At 42.5% G+C, this 18,158-nt stretch overlaps 1 protein-coding gene across 3 annotated transcripts in view; it reads left to right on the plus strand.

Annotated features, from left to right (window-relative positions):
- The first annotated feature begins 585 nt into the window (after window positions 1–585).
- Window positions 586–18,158, plus strand: part of SLC15A1 (solute carrier family 15 member 1) — a 55,182-nt gene continuing 37,609 nt past the window's right edge. The window contains exons 1-2 of one of the 3 annotated variants that reach the window (XM_036228863.1): window positions 586–756; window positions 3,597–3,688. In XM_036228863.1, the coding sequence (XP_036084756.1) occupies window positions 719–756; window positions 3,597–3,688 (130 nt within the window). In that variant the 5' untranslated portion in view covers window positions 586–718. Of the gene's footprint in view, window positions 757–3,596; window positions 3,689–12,832; window positions 13,032–16,219; window positions 17,674–18,158 lie in introns of those variants that run through there. The other 2 variants (XM_016123200.2, XM_016123201.2) reach the window with 2 other exon arrangements.

Genomic DNA, 18,158 nt, shown 5'->3' on the forward strand with positions numbered 1-18,158 from the left:
CTTATCCAAGTTCACCTAGCTATTGTTTGATTAAACTGGAATAGGTTTTCAGGTCTACTCATCTCATGCCATTTCTTTGACACCGTTACACATATGCAAATAATTCTCTCTCTTTATAAAAATTGCTTCCATTTTTCAGCATTTCCTTGTTCTATGGGACTCGTAAGACTAGACATGTTATATGTTATGCCCTTAATCCCCATAACACTACCATGAGTTAAGTATCATTATCTGCATTTTTCCATTTGTGGCTAGCAAGGTTAAGTAACAAAATAAGCAACAAAACCGAGATTGCAAATCAGGTATGCCTAACTCCTGAGCTTGAGGGATTTCTAGTATGTTACTAACAGTGATGTTAGTAAAGCTTGGGACAGAGAAAGTATAAAAGAACTCAAACTGAACAATCAATCCTTAAACATTTTTTATACTTTGTAAAGACAAATAAAACCTGAGCTGGCTTTATGGGCATATGACCTGTACAGTCGCCCAGGGCCATGAGCTCAGAAGGGACCTGCACTTCATTTAATGCTCTGCTATACCACCCTGAAATTCTTAACTCTATCTTTACATTTGTGTTTTGCAGGTGAAGTTTGACAGGACACTGGAGCATAAGCATGAGCAATAGAGATGCACTCATATGCATTGTCTGCCATCCTTCCTTGTTGCCCCATCTGCATATCGCCTTCACGACAGCCCGTGAGATTCCAGTGGACCTGTGATGTGTGGGAATTCAGCAAGACCCAGAGTGGGTACAAGGTAAAGAGTTGTATCTGTGACTAAGTACGCAGGGGTGCTGACAGCCCCGAGAGGCCACACTTTCCTTTCCAACCAGAATTTGCTTCCAGTACAGAGAGAAGGCAATGCCACTCTAAGAAACACAACCAAGGAACCCTATCATATCCTTTCTTATACTTGTATTCTTATTCTCTGTGTTAGCCAATGACATACTGGAAACGATGACACAGAAGGAAAAAGGCAGATAGGGCAGCTCATAGTTCCTTTTCCTTTCAGACCTCCTTACTCATTAGTAAGGCGAAGTTTAAGAGTATTGGTAGAATGTGTGTGTAGCAAGAAATGAAATAAAAACAGTAAGTTAGTTTCACATGGTGCTTTCACTGTTCTTATGAGAACAAAATACATATGCATGCATAAGTTATGAAATATGTATTATGTAATTTTTATGATTTTGCATATGAGTTAATATACTTATACTTGCATTTAAAACAAGCATCGTGTAATACAAAAATGAACGGTAAAATTCATGCTAATAATTAAAATTTTTTCTTTACTTAAAATGACATTAAATAGCAAATGAACATTATGACAAGTCAAGAGAGAAACTGTGGAAGAAAGAAAAAGCTATATATTTCAGTACCTTTAATGGTACTTTTTGAACAAAAAGCCCTATGTTTTCATTTTGCACCAGGCCCAAATCCATAAATTATGTAGCTGGCCCTGAATAACACACACACACACACACACACACACACACACACACATATGTAAACATGAGCTTTTGACAAACAACTGTCCACTTTACCAATACATTTACATATTTTGGGATCTAGAGCTTTCAGTAACATCTCCAGCTTCAAAGAAAGACCTATCCCCAATGCTCATCAATTCAACGCCATTCCATAGTCACACAATTTTGCACCTAGGATGAGTTTTTCTTGCCACTGACTGAGACCATGTCTGTTATGCCAAATGTGGCAACCTCTGTCATGTTTCACTGAGGTGACATCTCAGTTGCTTTATGTGCTACCAGTGACCTTGCCCAAAGGAGGTGAGAGTCCTAGAAGCGACCAACAACAGTAAAAAAAAAAAAAAAAAGTAGATCAGTAGGTGTAGTAGGATGACTAATGGCCTTCTCCAAAATAGGTCTGTATCCCTGAGACCTTGTAAATGTTAATTATATGGAAACAGTCCTTGAGGATGTGGTTGAGTTAAAATGGGCCTGATTTACCAGGTAAGCCTTAAATATAATCACAAGTACCCTTATAAAAATGGAGGCAAAGGGAGATTTGAGGATACACAAAAGTGGAGAAAGCCATGTAAAGACAAAGGCAGAGATTAGAGTGATGTGGTCACAAGTTGAGGAATGCTGGCAGCCACCAGAGTTAGAAGAGGAAATGAAGGATTCTGCCCTAGCATCTCCAGGAAAGCAGCCTTACTGACGCTTTGATTTTGGACTTCTGGTGTCCAAAACTATGAAAGAATAAATTTCTGTTGTTTTAAGCCACCAAGTTTTGGTAATTAACTTATTCCTTCATAGAAAAAAAAAAAGGAAAAGAAAAAAGAAAGAAAAACAAACAAAACAAAGCCTCACTCTTAAGGAAGAAAATTAAGACTGTAATAGCAGAGAGTTAAAGGAAATTATTTAAAGGCCTTAAGGAGACTGAAAAACCATTAAAAATAGTCTTGTCTCTTCTCTTCCTGCCCACAAAAGTTCATGGACCACGTGTAGCAGAACCTGAGAATCAAAACATGATTTTATATAGTCATACGAAGCTATGCCTGATAGCTTGTCATCACAAAGAAAAGCTTCAAGTCGTTCATTAAAGCACATTGGTATTTGGAAAGACATAGTTTTTATAAGGAACAGAGTTTCATAAATGTATTTTATAAATAATTTTGTGATTTTAGGACTTATATAACCATTAGAGAGACATGTGTATCATGACCCTTGTAACAAAATAACACTGTTGTAGCGGCCAGCCCCCAAAAGACACACAGACCATCAGAACTCAGTGAGTTATAGGAAACACACTCTTTACTCAGCCAGCTAGGTCTGCCCGGGGTATGCAGACCCCAAATTAAGCAGCCCTGAAATGTGGGGTAAGAGGGGACTTTGTTTTGAAATTTCAATTTGTATCCTCAGAGAGATTCAAGGAGATATTCCATCTTCAAACATAATACAAAATAGCTCTTAGAAATGTAAAATATTTTTTGCTAAGTAAAATTTCAAGGATGAAAAATGAGGCAATTAATATAAAAGAAAAACGTGTAACATTTTTAATTGCCACCATCTATCAAAACATATTATTTAGATGTTATATCTTCAAAATATTTTTATTTTAAAATAACTTTAGCCTTCTGGAAAAGTGCAAAAATAGCACAGAGAGTTATGATATATTCTTACCCCGTCTTCTCCTTGTGCACAGAAAAAAAGGGGAAAGGGCGAGTCCATGGAAAGTGAGCTCACAGGGTGATCTGATCATAAATTCCTAACTGGGCAGGTCATGGTGGGCAGTCACGCCCCAGACTATAGCTTTTTAGCAAAAGGTTAATCGTTGCCTTAAGCAAGTGCTCTGTTACTATGCACCTAGATTGACACACCTTTGAAATAAACCATCCCCACCCTCAAGAGAGCACATAATTTTGTTACTGTCCTGTAATCCCATCCCCTCCTTGCTTTCTCTAATCTCATTTATGTTCCCTCCTTAATTTCAAATGTATGAGAGATACAAAACTGTCATTCTCAGGCGCATTTGAGATCTTCTTGCTCCCTGGCATATGTAGTCAGTTTGGCTCAAGTAAACTCTTACAAGAATTCGCTAAAGATTTGGACGAGTCTTAAATTGATATTTTCTCAGCCTTGTCAGCAGGATTCTGAAGAAGCCCACCAGAACCACCCTGCCGACCCGGAACCACCGTGCCCCTCTGGCGTTGCATCACGTGGACCTGGGTGAGTTTCTCTCAGAATTGAGAGCCTCCTTGCTTTAAGTAGCAGTTCTTTAATTTAATCACATCAGCAAAGTCCTTTTTGCCCCGTAAGGTAGCATATCACTCAGATTCTGGGGATTTGGACATGGATACCTTTGTGCAGGTGGAGGATATTTTTGCTATCCCTCATGGATCAAAATAAAGCTATAATGTTGGCTTCTACCATGATGACTGAGAAGCCCAGAACATTTCTTAAAGTTGGTAACGTATTTAACAGAATACTGACAGTATTACATAGTTTTACTTTACCTTAGGGGAGAAGACCTTTTTAAATTCCGAGACAGTCTCTAGTAGTTTGTTTGTTTGTTTGTTTGTTTGTTTGTTTGTTTGTTTTTTCATTCAACCTGTCTAATTTTTTAGGTGGCTTGTTCTAATTGTGGTTACAAAAAAATTAATTTAAAAGTATCAAAGGATCCTCCTCTTGGTCATCTTGGTGTGATGCCCCTGGGGTGGTGCTTCTCGTAAGGGGAGGATGGCCGGGGTGGTGGTATCGGCTGGTGCCCCGCCCAGAGTGGGAGCAGGAGGGGTTACCTGCTGGCCCTCCGAGAAGGTGAGGCGGTGCTATTTGGCCTCTGTTGTCCTGGATTGTAGGGTGGGGGAAGGTCACTGTCCTCCAGTGGAGATTGGAGGACTGGGGGACTGGGCTGTCTTGGAGATTCAGTTGCTGCATGTTTTGGGGTGCCCAGAACTAAAACTTGTGCCCCTAGAGAAAGGGCACACCGGCGGAGCCAAGGAGGAGGGTTCTGAACAAGATTTAACCATTGATCGATGTAGGGAAAACTGATCGGGATGTCCCGGGTCTCCCGTGACAATCTTCCACTCATTCCTCATTAAACCCCTGTCAAAAGAACCCTCTGGAGGCCAGTTTACATCAAAAGACAGCCACTCAACTTCACATAGTGTTCTTAGTCTGCCCGGAGAAAACTTTATGCCATAGTTAGCTTCCTCTACGAACCCTTCTTTGAAATGTCGCAGGAGACACCCCAAGGGTGTCTTCTGTGAACTCAGGTTTCTCCTCATCACTTGCACAGAAAACACAAAACAGACACTCAGATGAGAATAATTACTGGGGTGTAGGTGGACCCAGAGAAGTCTGCCACCCACAACCTAGACAAGCAGAGACAATAAACAGAACACAACAATAGGACACAGGATGCGGCAACTTACAGCCTGGCCATGGTCTGGGAGATATGACTGCATCTAGTCTCTCCATGGACCCCTCAATGACTGGTCAACGGAAACAGAAAGGTACCTTTTATCCAGACACCAAGGCTTTGGAGATTCCAAATTCCCGTCAGGACCAGGAACAAAGAACGTGCCCTGAAAATTGCATCCTTGACAATTGCATTAACCTTGTCACGGCATTCAAGGGCCCTGGAATGTCTCAGGTTGGCCACCCCTTTGTATCCGTAGCAGGGACAGCAACCGCTTCGAAGGCCGGTCCAGTCTTAGATCCCAGGGCCACTCCCTGAGATCTCACTGGGGCCTCCAAATGTTGTAGCCACCAGCCCCCAAAAAACACATGGACCACCAGAACACAGTGAGTTGTAGGGAACACACTCTTTATTCAGCCAGCTGGGTCTGCCAGGGGTACATAGACCCCAAATTAAGCAGCCCTGAAATGTAGAGGTACAGGGTTTTTAAGCCCAAAATCTCATTCTTCATTCTATCTAAACACAAAGGTCTGTTTTTCTTCTATTCATTACCTATCAACTCACAGGTCAGGTGTGCAAGAGGGGGTACAGAAGCAGAAAGCTTATTGTTAGAATGTTGTGTTCGCATAGATAATAGCCTATGTTCCCGTGGCGATAGCCAAGCAATAATTTTCCCAGCCAGCATTGCCTTAAAAAAAATTATTTATACTTTTTATTATTTGCCAATAATATAAATTTGAGTGATATAAAATTGGAAAGATAAATTAAGTGACCTACTATAAAAATACCTGAATTTCCTCAGTCTATCCTATTCATGGCATTTGGAGAGATAATACATCTCTATTAATTCTAGAAAATAAAATTAAATAATTGTATATGAGTAAACCAGGCGCCAATATTTTGTATTTATTCACAGTAAATTCCCAAGACTCCATCAACTGTATTATTTCTAATTTGTAGTAATTGACTAAGCAGGTCATTATATAGATGCATTTTGACAAGTTCTGGTTTTGTGTAATTAAACCTGAAGTAAATAAAATAGGGCATTTGTGTCTATGTTTCTTATATCAGATGATAAATAAATTGTAATATTATTGGTACATAAACCAATAACACATGCAACATTACTATTTTTATGCCTGGAAGTTTGGGATAATTTCTAAAAGCAATGGCTAATGAGTTGGGGTTTTTTTCCCCAAAGAACAGTGAAGAGAACATGGGAGAAATTAAAAAGATCCCTGCTTCCTTATTTATTTTTGACATGTCCCAGGGATTTTATATTAATTAATTAACTGGAAGAAGTTTTTCCAAATACATTTTCCTAATGCTTTCTGAAGTAGTGACACTCCAGATAATGAAAAGCTACCAGCATCTACTGCTGATTTAGGCAATGTGTATAGTTGCTTGTATTTTGCTATCATATGGGCCTCTTTTCAGTTTCTTCCAAGTGCCTAAAAAAATAAACTTTATTTGAGAATGACAAATAAATTATTTGCTCTCTCAACATATGGAGGTGAAGAATTATCAGATGGCCTGTATTTGCCCCCTTAAAGTGATATGTTTTCATGTCAAAAATAATTTGAGTTTTTGTTTGTTTCTTTCTTTCTTAATTTGAAGTAGGATTGTGGTATGCCCCTCAGGTGATGACAGAGATTAGACTATTTAGTGTCCCTAAAGCAGTTCTCCCATTTTTTCTCTTTGCTGGTCTACCTGAGAGTACCAGGTTTGGGTTGTAGGTCTTTATCTCCCCAGGCTATACCTGTGTCCCTAATTCCCATAGCTTTCCACTCAGCAGCTGGTAAACCAGGCCGTGCTATAAAGATGAAAGAGGAAGACGTGGAGAAACTATGACTTGGACTCCACCTCAACCACTCCAACCCATTGTCCCGGGACAAGCCAGTTTTGTGCGTAGGAGTTGGTCCATGTGGTATAACCATGTGGTATAATTTCCTAAGTGCTGGGAAGAAACTTGCTTCTGAAAACATCTTCCCTTCTCTCGATTTCACAGCTAGAGTCTCCTTTGTTTCTTTTAAATAGGTGGCTTTTCCCTTCTTCTGTTAAAATGCAGATTTCCAAGGAAAAGTAACACTTTGAGGCTTATCAGGCATTTATTACATAGTGTGGGTAAGTTACCAGATTTCTTCCTGAGAGTAGATTTTGGTGGAAAGAGAGAACATGAAAACCTTGGTAGCTAAGGAACAGTAGGCATTTGTGGAAAGAAATGATTCAGAAAGAGCAGGCTGTTCACAGGGAATCAACATTTTATAGATTATCCTAAAACAGATCTTTCGTTCAAAGTATAATGATCTATCTATTCTTTATCCTCCTTCATCCTTAAATCTAGGACATTGCCTTCTCCACCCCCATAACCACCCTCTCCCTGCACCTTCTACTCCCCTTACCTCCCCACCCCAACCAGTAAGGACATAACCCAGCACTAACTCTGCCCACACCAATGACCACACTGTCATTATAGCTAGAAGAAGCTGGAGTTGCCCACTTTGCTCTAAAGAAAACAAATGGAAGAAATATTTTAAATACTTCTACTAATATTAAAATATATTAAATATATTTAGATTTAACATAAATACATTAACATATAATGCAAAGACATGTTAAAATAACAAAAATAAGTAACATCACTTCACACCCCCTAGGATTGCTATAATCAGTCAGAAAGACAGATGATAACAAGTGTTGGTAAGGATGTGGAGAAAAATAGAGCCCTCATACACTGCTGATAGGGATGTAAAATAGTGCAGCTGTATTGGAAAACAGTCTGGCAGTTCCTCAAATGATTGTACATAAAGTTACCTTATAACCCAGAAATTCTACTCCAAGGTATATACAAAAAAGAAATGAAAACATATGTCCACACAAAAACATGGGCATAAATTTTTATAGCAGCAAAAAATTCATAACTGCAAAAAAGCAGACAGAACCCAAATGTCCACTGATGAAATGTTGAGAATATACAAATCTATAGAGGCAGAAAACAGTACTGGTTGCCTAGAACTGAGGGAAGAGAGTGACTGCTAACAGATATGGGGCTTCTTTACAACCATGATGAAAATATTCCAAAATCGGTTGTGGCAATGGCTACCCAACTTTGAAAACTACTGGACTGTACATTTTAAATGGGTGAATTGTATGGTATGTGAATTACATCTCGATAAAGCGATTACAAAAAGGAAAGAGTAACATGACACAGAGGCTGGACTCTCTCCGTACATTCTCTCAAATTCCCACTGGAGCTCAATCAGCCCAGAGATGCTGCTCCTGACCCCCACCTTCTCCCCCACAGTACCCCAGGATTCCAGAGAATCTTACCAATCCAGGTGGCATCTAACCCAGTGGCCTGTGAACCACCCTGACTCCATCCCCTACCTCCAAATACCATGGGCATGATTGTATGATTGTTGTTGAAGTTCAACTAGCAAGGTTTTGATTAAAGAAAACATTCTTATTTGGAGCGGGTATATTTTATAAACTATAAATGTATATATTTAATATATACATATATATTTTAATGTAATAAGAGATTTATCCACATTATTATAAAAATGAGTTCATTGGTTACACAACAAATATTTATTGAGCATTTTACTAAGCACCAGACACTATACTTATGGCTGACAATAGACAGGGACAAGACAACATGAACATCTGTGATAATGATTCAGATCATAAATAATTACCTTCCAACAGTGACAATACTGTCTCTCCCTCACAATAAACCTAATGCCACAACCAGCTTCTACTCTGGAACCTGTGTGAAAAAAATGAGCCCAGTTTTGGAGGGCAAATCTGTCTTTGACAAGACGGGAAAATGAAGCCCAGTGAGGGAAGGTGACTTGCCCCAAGATCACACAGGGTAACACTATTAAGCCAGTAACTCTCAAATCATCTGTGAGTCTCTTGAAAGCTTGTAGTTGTACCACTCCCTGATCAAAGGAGGATGCTCAGGAAACATTCCGTGGTGGTGCTGGCTTTTCTTCCTAATATAATAAACATTGCGAGTCTACATCCCAACGCTGCACTGGGACGTTACTGAAAGCTTGCGTTCCCATGGTCCTCCTCACCGCCTCTTCAGCCTTTGCCCTCTCAACCAAGGCACCACTGAATTGTGGGACTATCACTCCCTTGCTTTAAGAAGAGTTTGGTCAGATATAAATATGCACAGCTAAAGTCATTCTGAAATGTTATAAAGAAAAGTGTGTTAAAGAAAAGGAAATCATCTTATATATTTGTATGTATTCCCCATATTGCTCAACAAGGCACTTCTGCAGACTAGTTCTCAGCAGCCAGTGTAAGGCACTCGGGTCCATCAGAGTTGGTGCAAGTTGTGAAACCACCAGACAAGTATTTTCGAATGAATTTAAATTGGTTGCTGATTCTCTTCTCCTGGAACCTGTTTTCCAAATGACTTTTAGTCATATTTTTATACCTCAAATTCTTCCTTCCCCTATTCCAGGCCATTTTGCAGAATCTCTTTCTTCTCAAATAGATGACTGTGGGACCCACTTTTGTTGTTTACCCCTCAACCATCAGCATCTCCATTGTGGTTCTCATTGCTTTATAGAAAAACCACTCAATCTAACTCTGAGACCAAATTAAAACGTCTTTAAAGCCAAGCAATCTGAGGGGCAGGGCTGCAGAAAATGACACTCTATTACTGGAAGAACTTCACAAACCACCTTTTAAGCCAGCACTCTTACTGAAATAGACTACTATGAAACCTCCATACCATTCTTTAGTGAAAAGAAAATGACGAGGGGTCTAGATTTCAATGACTCATCACAACCATTTTGTGCTGATCTCATCGTAGCCACTGACCTTCTCTTCTCCCCCAGTAGTTTTCATGAGGACAGTCCTCTGAGGCCAAGCAACAGTTCTGTTAATCCAGGACCAGCTTGCCAATTCAGCACATTCAAGTGCCACACATGGGGCACTTTGGGGGATGTGCAGTGGGTTCAGTGGAGCGCCCCCTGCCAGATATGTACCCCTGGAACTGGTGGATATGACCTTATTTTGAAAAAGGGTCTTTGCAGATGGAATTAAATTAAGGATCTTGAGAGGAGGTGCTCCTGTATTAGGGTAGGCCCTAAATCTAATGGCAAGTGCCCTCGGAGAAGAAAGGGAGACAAGACACAGAGGAGAAAGTGACCTGAGGTCAGAGACAGAGATTAAAGTGATAACCGCCACAAGCCAAGGAACACTTGGAACCACCAGGAGTGGGGAGAGGCAAGGAAGGATTCTCCCCTGGAGCCTTCTGAGGGAATGCGCTGTCAACACCTTAACTGCAGGTTTCTGGCCTCCAAAACTGTGAGGATAAATTTCTGTTATTTCAAGCCACCAATTTTAAGCTTAACTTTGTGATAATATGTTATGGCAGCCTCAGGAAGTCAACACATGGAGGGCTGAGGGGAAGGAGAGAGTGAAATAGAGGCTTATGCAGTGTTACTCTGCCTCTATTTTTTGTTGTTGTTGGCTTTTTGTTTTGTTTTTGAGAACAATTTTTATCTTTTTACTACAGAGGAAAAAATATTTAATATTGTTGTTGCATAAGGAATGTTACTCTCTCTCGAGATGGGGTAGAGGACATGGAAGCGCCCAAGTCCAAGTTATTCTTCTATATACGCCACATGCCAAAGAGCACCTGGTGAGAAATGCCTGCCCTCCGAGTCCAGACCATCCTGAGACTTCTAGCAGATTCCAGGGATTGGCTGATGTGCCAGAATCAGTAGAGCTTATCTCTTCCTTGAGTTTTGTTCTTTTTGCTTCTCCATCTTGAGTAACTTGCTATGCTTAAAAGATAACATAGAACATGAGTGTAGGACTGTTTACTCAATGCCTGTCACTAGCAGAGTAGTTTGCCCTTGGAGGTGATAAATAAATAAAGGCTGAATGAAGAATTAAACATATGGAAGAAATAGCGTTTGCCTCACAACTCCTGAAAAGTGGGCCGCGCCTCAACGGAGAGTTTCTGATTAAATAGATCTGGGATGGGACCTGAGAATTTTCTTTGTCACAGATTTCCAAGTGATACTGATGCTGCTGGTCCAAGGACCCCACTTTGAGAATCGCTGACTGTTAAAAAAAAAAAAAAAAAGAATAAATTGAACCACTTGAAAATGGAGCTGGAGCAGCCACCTTAGAGAACTGCCTTGCACATCTTCTGCCTCAAACCTTCAGAATGTTAAAACAAAGCAAAATAAACTTTGGACTGGGCCTAAGGCAATATTGTACCCCAAAGAACCATTTGCAAAGATAACAAGAAAGCAGTTATGATACAAGACTGAAGTTAATAACATTGTTTGGAATTAGCATTGCTACGTTAGCTCATCTACACCAATAGAAATCTCTTCCTTCTGTTGATGTAATGTTCCCCTTCCCTGTCTCCCCTCGTCTCTGTTTCCTAATTGGAATATTATTTGGGCTTCTGCCTGAATCAGTGCTTCTCCAATAGCTATTCTTTGATCTCAAATAAATGCTAGTTGCCTCTCACTTTGAAAGACCTTGTATTTTTAGGTTAACATGGCCTAGAACAAGAGTGCCCAGAATTCTGTTTCATGAGCTCAACAACAAAAATACCATTCCGTCAAGAAAAATTTGATCAAAATAAACAATCACACGCTTCCCTTTCCACCCCTGGCTTATCTGATGACAGGAATAACAACTATGAAGCATGCTTTCAATCCTTCCGGAGCAAATTATCTTTCCTTTAGTCAATGCTGCATTTTTCTACCTGATGCAATCTTTTTACTTGCAGCCCTATGCCTTTAGGTCACCTTACCTACTGCCCTGTTTGTATCAACTGAGCCTCTCCCTGAAGAGGTTTCTCCTCCTCATGCACAATGAGGAAAGCCCTAAGAGGGCAAAGCTACCCTCCATGCCACAGTCTTCCAGTTAGCCTGGGGGACTTGCTAAGACTCAAAAGTTAAGAGACAGATGAATGGACACACTAAGCGTGGTACGTGCATACAATGGAATATTATTCAGCCTAAAAAAGGGAAAAAATCTGACATATGCTATAATATGGATGCACCTTGCAGAAATTAAGAAGCCAGACACAAAAGGGCAAATGCTTTTTGATTCCAGCTATATGAGGTACCTAGAAAAATCCAATTTATAGAGACAGAAAGTAGAGTGGGGGTGCCAGGGGCCAGGGTAGGGGGAATGGAGAGTTAGTGTTTAATGGGTACAGAGTTTGTTTGAAAAGATGAAGAAGTTCTGAAGATGATTGCACAACAATGTCAATGTACTTCAGGGCACTTAATGTACACTTAACAGTTAAGATGGTACATTTTATGTTATATATATTTACCACTATTTTTTTTTTTTAAGGCAGTAGACACTTGCTTTCCTTTCCCTTTTTAATGTTCCTTTCAGTGTTTGCAGAGCACAAACCCCTCAAGTCAGACAAGGAAACAGAAAAATGATCTGGAGTTTATCACTATATTGTTTTCGTTGTTATTTGTTGTCGTTGTTGTATTTTTAAGGGAAGGATAGGTAGAATCCTCCAGAAATGCTTTTCTGGGTTCACACTCCAGGAGAAGCCACACATCCGGGCATGCGCACGTGAAACTGACCAATGTCTCACCCACTTTTGCTTCCCCACACAGATGTGTTTTTTTTCTCTCAGCACAGAAGTTTCCAGAGTGGGGTCCCCAGAGCAGCAACATCAACATTGCCTTAGAACTTCTTAGAAAAGCAAATGCTCAGGCCTCACCCCCGACCTATCGCGTCCGCAGATCGGGCTGAGGCCCGAGAACCTGCGTTTTACCAAGCCCTCCCTGTGGCTCAGTTGTGCGCTCACGTTGGGGGCGTCTCTGGCCCAGGTCTCCCGCTGCCACCTGCAGCGGTGCCTCTCCCCACCCCTAAGGGCCTGGGGCAGAACCGCGGAGTCCCGGCTCTGGCCACGGACAGGTGTCGCTCTGCTGGGGCTCAAGGTGCGCTAACCTCTGCTCCCTGCTGTTCCTGCGCCTGCGAGGGCGGAGCCTGGCCACCACGCCTGCACACCTCCAGCTGTACAGGTAGCTGGGCAGGGCCTGGAGACAAAGTCATAGGAGCAACACCTTTAAAAAAAAGTCTTCCCGGCTGGACTCCTCGCTCGCCAGTCGCAGGAAGCCCTCGGAGCCACCACCATGGGTAGGCTCCGGTGTCCGGGCTGGGGCGGGGCAGGGTCTGCGCGGTTGGGATATTGTGGACGCGACGTAAGGGATTCGGCAGGGCTGAGACTCTGGTCCCGGCGGTTTACGAACTAGCACGGGGATCCGGGAAGGCTGGCACCGCTGGTGCGCGCACGGGCAGAGACATGTCACCGCGGTAGGAAGGGACTGGGAAGTCAGTGGAGCCGGGGCTCGCGGGCAGTTGTCGCGCGCCGGATCTCTGGTGCCGGGAGGTCTTGGCGCTCCCGGGGCGCAGAGGCGGAGGGCTCTGAGGCGCCCAGACTCAGAGGTTACAAGAATGAACGCAGTATCTTCCACCTGCCCACCTGTTGGCAATCCTCGGTCCTCGGGTTCCCACCCTGCGATCCGCGAGTGCGCTCCAAGGTGGACTGGGTCGTGCGCGCGATGGCAGGACCAGCGAAACTTCCGTCTGCCTGTGGGCGCTGGGCGGCTGCCTTTGCACTTCTCTTGCGGCTGGCTGGAGAGGTGGCCCCAGAGCTCTGCAGGGGCCCAAGAAGAATTGAGCCTGGCCATTTGTGGCCCTTCTTATCATTCTGCCACTGTCCGCAAGCTTCACAGAGGAAAGTGGCTGGTCCTCCTTAGGCGTGGAGTGTCAGCAGGACATCTAGGAAAACACTTAATCCTGCCTGCTTCAGAATAAACTACTCTAGAATAAATGCAGAAGCAGAGAGCAGGTTCTGGAAGAGACTGGAGGTGAGCCCAGCCCTCTTCTCCCTTAAAAATAGGGAAGGGGGGGGGTCAAATGACTCCCCTTGAGTTGTACCATGGATGGGCCCAGGCAGGCGCAGTGTGACCACACGAGTGAGAGAACCGGGTCCGACTTTGGCTTACCTGCACGTGCATTTGCAGTTCTTCCGCTTGCGACTTCCTCAGCCTTTAGATTAAAATGTGAGTGTGCGGCCTCAGTGGCTGTACTGAGGTGTGTAAGTGCATAACACCTGGTGTGCAGCGCTCGCGTGGTCTCACTGCCCCATGCAGTGTCATGGTTCTGAGGTAGCAGTGTTGAGTGCTTCACGCGTGAGACTTCTAGTTGTGGCCCACTTTGCTTGTTCCAGAAAGAAGCGGCAGCAGTGTGTGTTTCACAGGCTAAAGACTCCTGGGCTGGAGCCCTGGATCCCACCTCAAACCCCATGTGCTTGTTATTCATGGCAACTTTTCTGGGAGGTGCTCTGTGTTATTTATTTTGGTCTTCAGATGGCAAACACCTGAGTAGCATCTGTGCTGCGTTAGAACTTCCCTAAAATGTTTCCAATCAGGGTAGCTGATGAATGGTGAATAAACACAACTTTTGAAGCATAGTCCCTCCAAAATGTACTCGTCCCAGTTTGCAAACTGGTCCTTAAGAGTTGCTTTTTGTTTTTTTGTTTTTTGGGGTTTTTGTGCAGCTGAGATTGGCATAGCGTGCAAATGGCAACAAAAGTTATATGCAGATATTTGTTTTGTTTAATCAAGTCCTAAATTTTCGATATCTAAGTTTAGTTAGTAAGTGAAACAAATAATTAGAAAATATTTTCAATAAAAAAGTAGCAGTAACTCTCCTCTTAAGAACAAAGTCATTGGCACTTAGATTATGTCAAATTGTTTCAGATCCTCTGGTGACTGAAGGGGGGACACTTGGAAGAGTTGGTGAATGCAGCAGGAGGGAAAGAAATAAGGAAATATTCTTAGAGAAATGTTTGCTTTGAGCTGATTTCAACCCATGTGTAATTGGAACTAATTTTCACATTAGTTTCTTTTACTTGCCCTGGGAATGGAGGGGCAGAAGTTATGACTGCATAGGAAAGTGAGGGATATGATGAGAGTCAGAACTGTGTCATTAGGCATTAGTTAGACATAGCAACATAAGTAACAGGAATCCACAAGAATGAACTGGGTTAAGAAGTTGCTTTGGATATAGCAATGCATAGCTTAACCTGGATGCAGTATCTGGTTAGAATCTTGAACTGCCAACCCTTTGCTTTAGAGAGATGTCAGCAAATTTTTCTTGTAAAGAGCCAGAAAGTCAAAATTTTGGGCTCTGAGGACCATGCAGTCTCAACTCTGCCTTCGTAGTTCAAAATATGTAAACAAATAGGTGGAGCTGTGTTCTAATAAAACTTTATGGGAATAGACATTTGAATTTTATATAATTTTAATGTCACAAAATAGTCTTAAAAAAATTTTTTTTCATCGTTTAAAAATGTAGAAACCATTCTTAGCTTGCAAGCAATATAAAAAAAAAGGGAGTGAGCCAGATTTGCCCCTTGAACCATAGTTTGTCAACTCTTATTTTAAAGTATGGGTGGAGAGGAGGCCAGTTTCCCAAGGCTGTCTTGTGTAGTTAGGTTTCAGAATGTCCAAGAACCACTCAAGTGGCTGGAGAGCCACCTCCGAGGCCTTTGTGGGGCTAGGGATGCTTTGACTGAAGATTTCAAATAGTCCATCTCTCTCCTCTCACCCCACCTCACCCCCTTACCCAGAGCTTTGTAAGTGTCTATGCTTAAGTTGTTGTTCTCACAAATCACTTTGTTCCCGAAAAACCATAGATCCTGCTCTGTCATTTGCCATGTATTTGACTTTGAAAATTAAGCACAAAGAAGCTTCAAGTTCTAGAAGCATTTTCCTATTTCCCTCTGCCAGTGCCTCCAAGCTGGTTTGAAATTTTTACTCACTTAATGAAGGACACTTTATTATATTCCTATTTCCTCAACCCCAACTCTCCTACTGGCTTTGTATGGGATTCTGATGAGTTTTTCAAGTTGGCCTCCTGCCCGAGCAAAAAATGATGGACTAGCCTTAAAGATGTCACAAACCTGGCCATTTAAAAGACCCTGTTTTCTCTCTTTCTTAAAGCTCTTTGCCAAAGAACAATGCTGAAGTCCCAGGGAAGCTTGTACTCCTGCTACAGGCTGTAAGTGTACTGCTAGAAGCTAAGGTTGCTCCACACCGAAAGGGGCCTCAGGCATCAGATCCTTGGGAGAACCTTCTCCCAGAGAGCAAGAAGAGACAACTTCTGACCCTGGGTTCCTTCAGGCTGACATTACTCTGAGTCAGTTGCCTTTAAACTTTAGCATGCATCAGGATAACCTGAGTGAGGGCTTTTTCTAACATGGTGCCTGGCCCTATCCTTAGTGTCTTTACTTCAGTAGGCTCTGGGGCAGGGATCAAGGATTAGCATTTACACAAGTTCCCAGGTGATGCTGCTGCTGCTGGTCCCAGGACCATAGTTTGAGAACCACTGCTCTAAATGACAGGCTCTTTTTCTTGACCCGTACTATGTTCAAATGTTGCTACAGTGCCCCCAGATGAGATCATGAGTAGAAGATCTAATGCAGTCTGGCCCCTATGTTGTCCACGATGATCAAGTTTTGGGTAAATTTGTATCTAGAATTGAAAAATTAGCTTACAAAGACTAAGAATGTAGGGTAGAAAAAGAAGAGACAATCGCTTTGTCCAGCTGAGGCTGGCAGGGGGCAAGCCTAAGTCACTTACTTATGCAGGTATTCGCTTACCACGTGAGGGCATAAAATAGTCCTGCCTTGGAGAAACTCATTTTCGCAGGGGCAGGAACACAAGCCCATTAACAACATTTTTCCACACTGAATTATAGTTGAGGTGAATAAAGTATTATGAGACCAGGAAAAGCAGCAGTTAATAGTGGCTTGTCAAAGTTGGAAGATTTGTCATCTTAATGCTATATTTTTGCATAGTGTTTCACACCTCTGCAACATGTCCTGAGTGGAATTATTTATTTTTTATATACCTGAATTTTTTTTATTAATAATTTTCCTGCTGCCCTTTGAGTTACTAAAGAACAGAGAATGGATGGAGGGATTAGTCAGCTGGCTAGCTGAGCTACCAGGAAAGTTCACTAGTGATGTGGCAGCATCTATTCTCCAGGATGGAGCTGCTAATGAGAGGAACGAAAGGAGCCCTGGGTGGGACCACCCAGCCATCCCACCTTCAGATGCAGGTGCACCTCGATTTCATTCTGGCTGGACAGAAAGTGGGTAGGTGTCCCAGGCGAGTTTATAAGGAAATAAAAACAAGGGTGGAATCCGAGGGTGGTGAAAGAGTGAGAGAAATATTATCAGCAGATGAAAGAGAACCATTGACTCACAGACTGGTGTTGCAACATAAAGAACCAGGTTATCACTGTTTCATAACTTTGTCCCTTGGTGTCAGCAGACAGAAATATATCACGGAGGGAACTGGATGGCAAGGTCGTTTCATGGTGTTGATGTGAGCGGGGCTACGTCAGGCGGGCCAGACCGTGCCTCTGCTCGCCGCCGAGACTGGGTGCAAGCACAGCTACCATCCGCAGGCAGCGCAGAGCTGAAGGACAGTCTCGGCAGTTGGGAAATACCATGGCCAAAAGGAAGGGATAGGACTTTCCACAAACACTCCTAAAAAAGGAGGAAGATTTAGTTCCTCCAGATTGGAAACCAGCCAAGGCCTCCTACTGGGCTGCGGAAAGGAGACTCTCACTGGGTTAAGGTTCAGAGTCATCGGTTATTGTGCGGGGCTGTGTGGAACTGTGCGGGGCTGTGTGGAACTGAGCACAGTGCCCAAAGGAAAATTTGATTTAAGGATCAGACTTAAGGCTGGAAACCTCGCAAAAGGTACTCATATGACTCATTGAAAACTCTAAACTAAGCGTTTAAAATTTCTACAGTCTGCCTCAAGTGGCAAGATTTAAAACAACAGAAATGTATTCTCTCACAGTTCTGAAGTTTGGAAGTCCAAAGTCCAGGTACTGGCAGGGCCATGCTCTCTCTGAAGCCTCTAGGGGAGAATCTGTTTCATGCCTTTCTCTTTGCTTCTGGTGATACTGCCAGTCCTTGGCATTCCTTGGCTAGCAGACGCATCACTCTAATCTGCCTCCATGATTACATGGCCATTTTCTCTTTGTCTTCACATCCTCTCCCATCTGGGCGTGTCTGTCTGTTACATGGCTATCTGCTTGTAAGGTCACCAGTCATGTTGGATTAAGGACTCACCCTAATACAGTGTGACTTTATCTCAACTCATTATATCTGCCATGACCTTATTTCAAATAAGGTCACATTCTGAGATTCTGAGAAGGAAATGAGTTGGGGGGTGGGGA

Source organism: Rousettus aegyptiacus, unplaced genomic scaffold (genome assembly GCF_014176215.1).
Source record: "Rousettus aegyptiacus isolate mRouAeg1 unplaced genomic scaffold, mRouAeg1.p scaffold_m13_p_11, whole genome shotgun sequence".
Classification (NCBI taxonomy): Eukaryota; Metazoa; Chordata; class Mammalia; order Chiroptera; family Pteropodidae; genus Rousettus; species Rousettus aegyptiacus.